Source organism: Carlito syrichta, unplaced genomic scaffold (assembly GCF_000164805.1).
Source record: "Carlito syrichta isolate Samal-C Ts95f unplaced genomic scaffold, Tarsius_syrichta-2.0.1 Scaffold295997, whole genome shotgun sequence".
NCBI lineage: Eukaryota > Metazoa > Chordata > Mammalia > Primates > Tarsiidae > Carlito > Carlito syrichta.
The window spans coordinates 1-10,583 of record NW_007240093.1 but is presented as its reverse complement, the minus strand read 5'-3'; the positions used below and the strand labels follow the sequence as shown (position 1 = coordinate 10,583).

The 10,583-nt window shown below is 60.8% G+C and overlaps 2 protein-coding genes across 7 annotated transcripts; one reads left to right on the top strand and one right to left on the bottom strand.

Moving 5' to 3' along the window:
* The first annotated feature begins 257 nt into the window (after nt 1-257).
* On the top strand, nt 258-3,936 carry TMUB2 (transmembrane and ubiquitin like domain containing 2). Of its 2 annotated transcripts, none has more exons than XM_021710635.1 (3): nt 258-368; nt 2,107-2,673; nt 2,897-3,936. In XM_021710635.1, the coding sequence occupies exons 2-3, from the start codon at nt 2,132-2,134 to the stop codon at nt 3,258-3,260; spliced, it is 906 nt and encodes a 301-aa protein (XP_021566310.1). In that variant the 5' UTR covers nt 258-368; nt 2,107-2,131; the 3' UTR covers nt 3,261-3,936. The 2 variants fall into 2 exon arrangements, with proteins under 2 accessions (XP_021566310.1, XP_008052726.1); XM_008054535.2 differs by lacking the exon at nt 258-368 and adding an exon at nt 797-955.
* Nucleotides 3,937-4,180: 244 nt separating this feature from the next.
* ATXN7L3 (ataxin 7 like 3) lies at nt 4,181-10,066 on the bottom strand. 5 transcript variants are annotated; one of them, XM_008054529.2, is made up of 12 exons: nt 9,716-10,066; nt 9,302-9,434; nt 8,938-9,109; nt 8,730-8,827; nt 8,547-8,569; nt 8,182-8,248; nt 7,968-8,053; nt 7,624-7,692; nt 7,312-7,355; nt 6,986-7,057; nt 6,742-6,902; nt 4,181-6,640 (listed from the first exon to the last, which is right to left on the bottom strand). In XM_008054529.2, exons 1-12 carry the CDS (start codon nt 9,764-9,766, stop codon nt 6,492-6,494), a joined length of 1,125 nt encoding a protein of 374 aa, XP_008052720.1. In that variant the 5' UTR covers nt 9,767-10,066; the 3' UTR covers nt 4,181-6,491. The 5 variants fall into 5 exon arrangements, with proteins under 5 accessions (XP_008052720.1, XP_021566309.1, XP_008052723.1 ...); XM_021710634.1 differs by having other exon boundaries at nt 6,742-6,899; XM_008054532.2 differs by having other exon boundaries at nt 6,742-6,899; nt 7,968-7,996.
* Between the last annotated feature and the right edge of the window lie 517 nt (nt 10,067-10,583).

Here is a 10,583-nt window from a genome sequence, read left to right as displayed (position 1 = left end):
ACACTCTCCTCCCTTCTGGCCCACCTCTCATGCCTCGTCGCTTCGGGCCCCGCCCACCAGGCGTAGGCCCGCCCCGGGAGGACCGCGATCCCGCCAACAGTGGCTCCGCCCCTTCTTCCTCTGAGAAACCTGTCCCTTTTATTTGAAGAATATATTTACGTCAGCCCGCCTTACGTAGCGTTACGTCAACCGTGCAGGGCACGGAGGTGGGACTTCCTGTCTATGGTTCTAACAGTTTCCGGAAGAAGCCGGAAGAGACTGGACCCTGAACAGAATCGGGGATTGCCAGCCCCTCCCTCGACCCCTACGGGAAGACGAGTCCAGGAGCCGTCCTGGCGAAGCCAAAATATTTAGTCTGGCCTTTTCAGGTGAGGACCTCCTTCCCCATCCACGCACAGTATCGGTCCAAGCCCCCTTTAATTTCCCATGACTCCACGCGTCTTCAAGACCCGCCCCCAGTTGGCCGGCCCCGCCCCGGAGCTTGAGGGGTGTGGATGGTTGGCGACCCTCTCCGCTGCCGCTACCCCTTGCGGACTGCGGGAGCCGGGTGCGGCCGCCGGTGCCCGGCAGCCTTCGGTTCTGGTGGGTTCATGGACTGCTCTCCAGCGCTGCGGGGATAGGACCCCAGACGCGGAGCCCTCGGACGAGGCAGAGCAGGGACCCTCGGCGCGCGGCCGGGCAGTTCCAGGCCGCGGAGGGCACAGGCCGTGGAGGCGGGCGACTGGGGTCCCGCCCGGCCCTCCCGCGAGTCCTCCGAGCCTGTGCCTCCTTAGTCGTTCTTCTTCGCCGCAGTGTCCTTTTCTGTGCATCACGGTTGATGACATTAACCTCCTTGCCATGGGGATAGTTGTGGGGGTGATAATTGCTGCCATTTATTTACTGACACTTGCGATGTGCCAGGCACTAAGAGTCGTGCTCCAATGATTTCACGTCATCTTCAAAACCACCTCATGAGGTAGGTACAACCTGAAGCCCCATCTTACTGATGAGAATGCCAAGGCTCTGGGCAAGCGTCGCTTGGGAGAGGCAGGCCTGGGGGATGATTAGCAGGTATCTTAGACAAGGATGTGCAAACTTCACATGTGCATCTGGTCCACGAATACTCCCCGAGCAACTTCCCTGGCGTTAGGAAGTTGCGGGGCACCGGGACAGAGATACACGGATCCTTGTCTGCCAGGAGGCAGGTACGGGGATGGACAGGTAGACAAGAGTAAAGGAGTTTTCTAGATGCTGTGAGGATGGTCTGGTCATGGTGATCACCAGACTGGATTTGCCGTGAAGGCAGCAGGTTCTCCAAGAGAAACAGTAGGTGTTCAAGGAGCAGGCTGAGATCCGTCCAGCCCTTCTAAGAAATGGCAGCAGTAGAACCTCCACCCTCGGAGGAGAGAGGTTGAGCTCTGGACTGAGAGCTGCTGTGGAATCTCTTCCAAATAATTTCCACCTGGGCCGTGGTTTTTGCAGTTGTGAGCCCATTGTGACCCAGGAGGGTGGCGCTTCTGGTGTCTGCCCCACGGGGCTCCCTGAGGCTCGCCAGAAGGGTTGCGGGAGGCAGACGTGATGTCTGCTGCAGTGTCTCCATGGCCTTCCAGGGTTGTCCCTTCGAGGTGGCTCGACTTTGCTTTTGATGGTAGGTTAAGTCACTGGCGTTTGACATGTTGGCTGGATCCATGAGTGAAAATGAAGTAAGCTAAAGAGATAGGCTGGCAAGGGTGCTGCTTGGTGCCTCCAAGGGGACCTGGAAAGAAAGTATCCCAGCCATTGTGGAGGCTGTTCAGGGGACTTATTTGCTTGACCAAGTGATTGAAATCCTAGAGAAACTCAGGGCTCCGAGAGACAAATGTCTGTCCCCATCTACCAAAAACACCTGTGGGTAGCACCACAGCCAAGGCTGTGAGGCTTTCCTGATGTTCCGCCAGTGGGGGGGGTCCCAACAGAGGAAAAGTGTAAGCTCCTTGGGGTGGGGTCCAGGGTTAGAAAGGTGTGACCCCTCCATGGGACATTGCACCCCGTTTTCTTTCAGGGCTGAGTCAGGTAGACCCCAAATACACAAGAGTTTTTATTGCAGCCGCTGAGGCTTTGCTGATGCTTTCCCCTTTGTTCCTGCAGCGTGGACCCAGGCAGCAGCCAGGCCATGGAGCGCTCTGATGTCACCCTCATTGAGGGTGTGGGTAATGAGGTGATGGTGGTGGCAGGTGTGGTGGTGCTGATTCTAGCCCTGGTCCTAGCTTGGCTCTCTACCTATGTAGCAGACAGCGGTAGCAACCAGCTTCTGGGCACTATCGTGTCTGCAGGCGACACATCTGTCCTCCATCTGGGGCATGTGGACCACCTGGTGGCAGGCCAAAGCACCCCAGAGCCAGCTGAGCTCCCCCATCCATCAGAGGGTAGTGAGGAGAAGGCTGAAGAGGCTGGCGAAGGTGGGGGCGACTCGGCAGGGGAAGCTGGAGCCCGGGGTGGTGTTGAGCCCAGCCTCGAGCATCTGCTTGACATCCAAGTCCTGCCCAAGAGACCAGCGGGCACAGAGAGCAGCAGTCCCAAAGCCCCCCCAAGATCCGAGGACGGCAGCTGCCTTCCTGCCAGCCCTGGCCTCATTAACTTGCGGCTCAAATTCCTCAACGACACCGAGGAGCTGGCTGTGGCCAGGCCGGAGGACACTGTGGGTGCCCTGAAGAGGTGAGTGGGCTGGAGAGCAGAAAGCTGCACGTGCCCGGGCCCCCAGCCCTTGGTCGCCTCTGAGACGGCTGGGGGGACATGGCGGGGAGTGTGAGGCCCATCCCTGGGGGGAAATACCTGCTTAGAAATTGCCCTTTAGCTTCCCTGTTCCTGCTCTTGGTCCAGGCCTGTCTACCTCCTCATTCCTTACCTCGTCTTTCTTCCACCTCTTTCGTCCTTCCAGCAAATATTTCCCTGGACAGGAGAGCCAGATTAAACTGATCTACCAGGGTCGCTTGCTGCAGGACCCGGCCCGCACACTGTGCTCTCTGAACATCACTGACAACTGTGTGATTCACTGCCACCGCTCGCCCCCAGGGGCAACTGTTCCTGGGCCCTCGGCCTCCCTGGCCCCTTCGGCCACTGAGCCGCCCAGCCTCGGCGTCAGTGTGGGCAGCCTCATGGTGCCCGTGTTTGTGGTGCTGTTGGGCGTGGTCTGGTACTTCCGAATCAATTACCGGCAGTTCTTCACAGCGCCTGCCACCGTCTCCCTGGTGGGGGTCACAGTCTTTTTCAGCTTCCTAGTATTTGGGATGTATGGGCGATAAGGAAAACAAGAGGCGTGATCTTCCTCCTCCGCAGCCTGCTCTTTGCCTGGCCAGAGCTGGGCCAAGGGCCTGGGAGGGAGGGCTGGAAAGGATGTGCGTATCCCCTCCGCAGGACACGGGAGGCAGGTGTGGGGCCTCCCCTTCTCGTCCCGGGAGTACAGACTTCCCCTCTGCGCAAGCACAACTCAGGTAGAAATGAAGAGGGCATCTTCCTTCACGTGGGGGTCCCGGAGGAGTTCAGGGCTGCTGGCCAGCTCTGTGGGAGCCTGGGCTCTGAAGATCCCTCTGGCCTGCGACCCTGGCTCTCCCAGCGCCCTGCATGTCATCCCCAGCACCCAGGGCGGCCCAGCATGGCCCACGCATACTTCTGCAGGGAGCTGGGTGTCCTTGCATTCCTCCCTTGGCCAGGCAGCAGTCCTTCGAGCCTGAGTTCACGTGTGGGAATGAAGGTTGTCCCGCTGCCCTCTGGGTACCCAGTCCCCTCCACCTGCCCCCTCTGCCTTGTAGCAGCGATAGGGTGTTCGCCATGTTCTAGATTGCTTCCAGTGTTCTCCCTTCTTTCAAAGCACTTTGCTTGCAGTTTTTTTTAGTCCTTTGTAGAGCTCAGTCAGGAAGGGGGTGGGGCACACAGCCAAGCCCCCGGCATCGGGAGCAGCCAGGCCACAGCTGCTGCCGCCCTGCGCCCAAGGCTGTGAGCAAGAGGCATGGGGCCCTCGGCCAGCGTCCATGCTGCCCAGCTCCAAGGACGAGCTCTGGGTGTGGATCACGGGGCCGGGCTCTTGCCTTTGGGGTTCTTGGATGAGGGCCAGTGTCTGGTTGAATAAAGTTCCATTTTGTGGCTGTGGTGTCTCCCTCCGTGACACTTAGAGTGGCTTTGCTCTGCCCCCAGCGACATGGCAATGAGGGTGGGTAGGCCAGGCTACCAACGGGAGATGCAGTTTATTTACACCAGCAGCCATGGGGGCAGAGGGAATACACAGCGTTTACAAAGTTAGCTACCTGTACAGGGTGGATTACATATGCAAAAATAAAAATCTCAAGACCACAGGACAGCGTGAGCCCCACCCCCCTCCCCCAATGACCCCAGCATGCGGTAATGCCAGGCGGGTGGCCCCTGGGCATGCGGGGGGAGTGATGCATGGGAGGAAAAGCCACCGGCCAAGGAAATTAGTACAGAACCCCCCCACACTCAGACACATGATAGGATACAGGGACGACACCTAGCTGGGTGGGTTATGGGAGCCGGCCCACAGCCTGCTGCTGGGGGGGGTGGGTGCTCCTCGCCCCTGGTCAACTACATGGTAGGAGCACTCTCCCCAGGAGGAGGGACTTGCTCCCTTGGGGCCCATACTGGACCAAGCCCATCCTTACCCAGCCTGGGCAGGGGGCTCTGCCTGGAGGGCGGCTGAGGAACAATGGGGAGTTGATGTGGACAAACCAGTTCCCAGACTTCCCGCTTCTCCCTCCTCCAACCAGAAGGGGGACAGAGGCCAGAGGGGAAGGGGGGGCCTGAGTGGCAGCCGCCTGCAGCAGGAGCAGCGGCCTCCCCACCTTCAGCCCACTCTGAGCCCTGGCTTGGCCGCAGGCTGGAGGCATGCCGGGACCCTCTCCCTCCAGCTTCCCCTGGGGGGAGAAGACCATGGAGGGCCGAGAACCAGGAGCCCAGGCCCAGGATTTATTCTAACGCCTGCCAAAAATCATCTGACTTTTTAAAAAATCATCACAATTCGTGGGTTAAAAACCAATCTGTAACCAGGCATCAGCCACAATCAGAGCCACCCAGGGGCAGTGGGGGTCCAGACAGGGCACAGCAGCCCCATCCCTGTTGTTCCCTTAACCCTCTAGGGTCCCTAACCCGATCAGTCCAAACAGTCCTGGGTACAAGCTACCCAAATGGGGGTGGCCCCTCCTGGGAGGAGGGGAAGGGCACGTCCTCAAGCGCTAGCGACCTCGGCTCAGGGTCCACCGTCAGTCACCTCTGCTCCCAGCCAGGGCGGCGTTCTCCAGCTCACTCCCAGAAGCGGCGGCGGCGCCCGCGTGGAAGGGTGGCACATCTTCAGGACGCAGACCAGGTGGTGGGCACACTGGCTTAACAGCCCCACGGAGGGCAAGGACACCCCTCCCCCACTGACAGCTGAGAGCCCAGAGCCCACCCCCGCCCCACCCCACTCCTAGCAAAGGGGTGAGGCAGGAGATGCAGGTTTTCCTCAGAGCCCCGAACCACAGTACAGAATAAATAACTTAAAAGCGCAGGGGGATGGGGCAGGCTTCGGAGGCAGGAGCACTGAGGAACCGAAGCTGGTCAAGGTGGAGAGGGTGGCAAGCAGCAGTCGGGAACGTGGGCTGCCCCGGCGGGACAGGGCAGGGTGGCAGGAGGACCACGGGGCCGCCCCAGGAGGGTGAGGCTGGGCCCCTTCCTGGGGCAGGGAATGAGGTAAGAAAACATTTCAAATAAAGCAGCACCGTTCCCTCTCACCTGGGGCCCACTCCCACAGGGGGTGGAGAGGAGGCAGGGAGGCTGACAGCTCCCTCGTCCTGCTGCCCCATCCTGTGAAGCTGTGAGGCTGAGGCCCTCTCCTGACACCCAACAAGGGGCAGCTCCTGCCGCAGAGGTGGCCGCGGGACTGAGGGGAAGGGCTGCCCCATGGGGGGCAGGGAAGGTGGTGGCAGCTCCGACGCCGACCTCAGCAGACCGACTGTCCCGCCTCCCCCTAGACTGAGGGCATCTGCTAGGACTCTGCACAGACAGGACACGCCCAGCCCTGCCCCTCAGCTCCAAGCACCGGACCCATTCACATTGCTGAGGGCGGCGGAGAGGCCCACAAGGCTCAGCTTCGACCCACAGCCTCCCGGGTAGCCACTGCACCCTTGGCAGGGCCTAGTCCAGTTCCTGGGGTGGGGGGCAGGCGGTGCCCTGGCACAGTGCCCAGGTCAGGCCCCTGGCCTAGCTGGACCTCCAGTAACTCACAGAATAAATAGGAAAACCGCCTCCCCACCAAACGTATGTCCAAGGCATCGTATGTCCAGGTCTGAGTCCTGCACGACGAAGGTCATGCTCTGTCAGAGGACCTCGACGCCCCCCAGGGGCGCACACTCGGATCCTCCATCTGCCTGGCCCACCAAGCTTCCCAAACCCAAACCCCCAGCAGCTGTCCATTTGCCAGGCTGTGCCACCTGGGTGGGGGTCAGGAGAGGGCTCTGCTCAGCCAAAGGCTATCACTCGCACCCGAGTCAGTTGATGTCATCATAGATGCTCGGCGTCGGGGGGGCCGGAGGCTTTGGCTTCTTCTTCTTGTTAGATCCCAGGCCGGAGGCAGTCCCTACCAGGCTCAGGTGGGATTTTTTTTTCTTGGTTTTCCGAGACTCGGAGTTGTTGGTACCTGCAGGGAGAGAGGCGCAAGGCATGAGGAGGTTATGGCAACAGGGGTGGTGCCAAGGTCTCTAGGCAGAGGAGCCCCTGGGGCCCAACTGCGTCACGTACCTAGACCCCATCCCTGATTTTCACTCGTCTTGGAGGAGCCTGAATCAGAAGGCGAGAGATCAGAGGAGCCGTCCCACTGAAGCCGGCTGATCAGGGCCTGGCTGTCGGTCATGTCAAAGCTGTCATTGTCCAGGGAGCTCTCGACCTCTGGGAGGACACTGCTGGGAGGAGTTGGGATGGGCTTTAGGGACGTGGTTGGCACTGGCCTACCTCTACCCGCCAGCCTTCCCACAGGGGCACGTACGCTGAGGATCCGAGGAAATAAATCCGCACAGTTCGCCTCTGCTCATCTGTGTGCTGGGGACAGCGCAGGGACCTGGGGGGAGGTCGGGCAGGGAGGGACCTGAGAAGCTAGGCAGGGGAGAGGAGGGGAGGGGAGATGGGGAGGGCGGGCAGAGATGGAGACAGAAGGAAGGGCGAGCTTCCGGGCTGTGGCCTGAGGCTGACCATCAGGAGGGGTGGGGAATGGCGGGAGACCTCCCCCAAGGCTCCACTCTCGACCCTGGGTCCTATGGCCAATACCGGGGAGTGGCAGGAGGCCCCGGCCCCCTTGCTCAGCTGTGTGCTCACCTTGTACACATCTTCTTGGTGTGTTCGGAGATCACCCCACATTGCTGGAAATGGAGCATAAGCTGAAAGGGGAGTGAGGAGCACCCACTCCCAACACTGTCCTCTCAGCACAGATGCTACATCGCCCACACAGAAAGGCCCCAGGGGTCAGGGCCACCAGTCCCAGGCCACCACAGGCCAGGAGGCCACCACAGGCCAGGACACCTCCTTCCAGAGCATGAGCAGTGTGGCCTGACAGCTCATCCCCAGCCTCCTCCAGGGTGCAACTGCTGCCTGGGCTCATCCCCCTCCCAGGGCCCGGTCCCGCCTCACCGTGGTTAGCAGGCTCCGTAGCTCCTCTGGTCCGAGGGTCTCGTAGCTGATCCCGGTGGAGTTGCTATACTGTGGGGGAGCCAGAGATACAAGTTAGGGGAAGGGCAGGTGGGGGGGGTCCTGTCCCTGTGGTCCCTGTCTAGGGGAGAGTTCTAGGGCCACCCAGGGACATCCAAGGGGCTCGCTCTGTCCCTCCTGCGCATTGGACCCAGAAAGAACAAACACAAGAGACCCAGATCACTCATTGAGTGCTCCTGGCTGTCAGCATTCTGACCCCACTGGCTACACCCCAACTAGCTCAAAAGGACACGGAGAGGGCCACGTGAGGGGCAGCCTGTACTCACCTTAAAAGGATCCGAATTGCTAAGTTCCCCTGAAGAAGAAAAAAGAAGGGGAAGGGTGTTTGGTGCAGAGGTACAGACAGAGAACCCTGAAAATAACCAGAGAGGAAGTGGGGGTGACAGAAGGATCACAGGCCCTCCCTCAACACCTCCTCTGCCCCAGCAGCCCAGCCCAGGACACATGGCCAGAAGCATACCACTGCCCAGCCCCACTCACCATTTTTGTGTTTTAAAGACTTGGATCTTCGAGGGGAGTTGGGGTTCTGGAATGGGAGATACCACAGCTTTGGGGAAAGGGGAGCGATAAGGGGGAGCCGAGAACCCAGGGAAGGAAAAAAGATTTGACAAAGAAACATCCTCACATTCCTATGCCTCCTCCCCAGCTAGGGCTGGGTTGTCCAGCTCACCCTCTGCCCGCAAGGCCTCTGCTGCCCTGGCCCACCACAGACACCCTCATCCCAGAACCCAGAGGCCCCAGGGAGCTCAGACTTGCATCAAGACACAGAAGGACTCCCTGCCCAAGGGGAAGGGTAGCTGTCCTTCATTCACCCCAATGCCCCCCATGCATGCCCCAGCTCTCACCTTGTCTGACTTTCTCTTCTTGGCTGGGGACAGAAGCAGAGAGCGCGCTCAGTCTCGGGGGATCAAGGGCCAGTGCGTGGCCGCACCCCCCTCATGCCCCAGGTGACCTGCAGCCGCTGCATGCCCAGCTTCCCACGCTCGCCTCATCCTGACGCCCCCCAAGTCTCCCAGATCCCCAAACACCTTTCTTCTCCGAGCCGTAAGACCAGTCATTGTCATTGATGTCATCATTGTCCTCTTGGTCACTCTCGGACTTGTTCATATTGTTGCTGTTGGCAATCCTGCAGGGGGAGAGCAGAGAGAGAGTGAAGCTGCCACCTCTCTGCCCCCAACTTCTCAGGTATGTGGGGCCGAGCACGGCCCCTTTCCACACATGAGCGGCAGCCCTCACCGGCGGTTGGCGATGCGGCTGCTGTTCCGGCCCATCCCCAAGCATTTCTCCAGGTGGGGGGCAAAGCGGGAGGCGGCGATGCTGCGGCTGCAGTTGGGGCACACGCACTCCTTGCTCTTCCACTGGTTGAAGACCTGCCCAAAGATGTCCAACCCCGGCTGGTCCACGATCTCTGGGGACAGGAGAGGTATGGCGGTCAGGGCAGGCAGGGGCCCTTGCCTCGCGGTCCCTCCCGTGGCGGTCCCATGGCCTCCTCGCCCCCTTGTGAGTTGCAGGCGCTACATCGAGGGTGGTTTTCAGCCAAGGACACGGCAGGCACAGCCAGGCCAGGGCGGCAGAGCGCCCCTTCAGCCCCGACGCTCACCGAAATCCTTCATGCTATCAGGGTCCGTGTCGTCCAGGAAGAAGTAGCCACACTTGACGGCCCGGTGCACCTCAAAGCAGAAGCCCAGACAAGAATCCTCGACCAGGTCCGCATAAATCTCCTGAGCGATGGCCTGGGCGCCGGAGAACACCCACGGTCACGAGTCACAGCCCGGACTGGGCAACAGTCACCCACCACCTCTCCTGCCAACTGGTCCCGGCCAAAAATCACGCTCTCTCAGCCTTCCCCATCTTGACTTTGTGTTTTCTTCTTCCCAGGGCCTTGGACCTTTCAGCTGCCTACCTCTTAAGGAGCAGGGCAGACCACCCAAATGTCTCTCTGGCGTGGAAGCCAGACACAGCAATGAGGACATCAAGAGAAAGGCCCAGAGGCACACATGGGGGAAGCCCTCACCTCTAGTTTGCTGTTATCCAGGCCAGACAAAGACATTTCCTCCATTTTCATTTGTAAACTCTTGTGGAGACGGCGCTCTGACTGCTCATAGCCCAGCAGGCGGCAACACGGCTGCACACATGGGGGCGGGGGTGTTGGTGTGAGTCCAGGCACCCCTGAAGACTGCCACCTTCCCTGCCCGCCCGCTGCCCAGGGCTCCGTGCTGGCATCGGGGTCTCTCCCTCCCCGAGGCCCAGGCTCACGAAGTCCGATGGTTCCTGAGGCCCGAAGCCTAAAGGTGGCCTAGTCCTGCCCAGGCCTGAGCCCAGGCCCCGGGCGCTACTGCCAGCCAGAGTCAGGGTCTGCAGGCGGGCCACGGCTCACCCCAGGCCCCCAAAACTCAAACCCCTCTGTGATACCCATGGTGCAATGCAGCAGGGGGAGGAGGAGGAACTCCAAGGCCTCGAAGCAAGCCCACAGGGTGTGGCAGAGCACTGCACAGGCTCCTGCATGCACCCCCTTCCCTGAAGACTCTCCTCGGAGTCACCTCTGCTTTCAGCCAGGATGTCCACTTGGGGGGGTACTGCTACCAGAAGTAGACACGGCCCTAGGACCCGACAACCTTCACCCGCTCTGCCTCCCCTGGAGCCGGCCCGCCATCCCACGAGGGGAGCGAGCCCAGGCCGCTCAGAGCCAGGGGGCATCCCGGCCACCAGCAGCGAGAGGAGGGGGAGAGCCCGGCGCGCAGGCACGCCGAGAGCGGGCACTCCCCTTACCTGTTCTTCCTTCCGATCACCACCCTCCCTCCCTCAGGACCGGCCCGGAAGTCTCTCCAAGAGCCCCAAAGTCCGGGAGCCCCCTCCGCAGGGCTCGGAAGCAGCGCCCACGG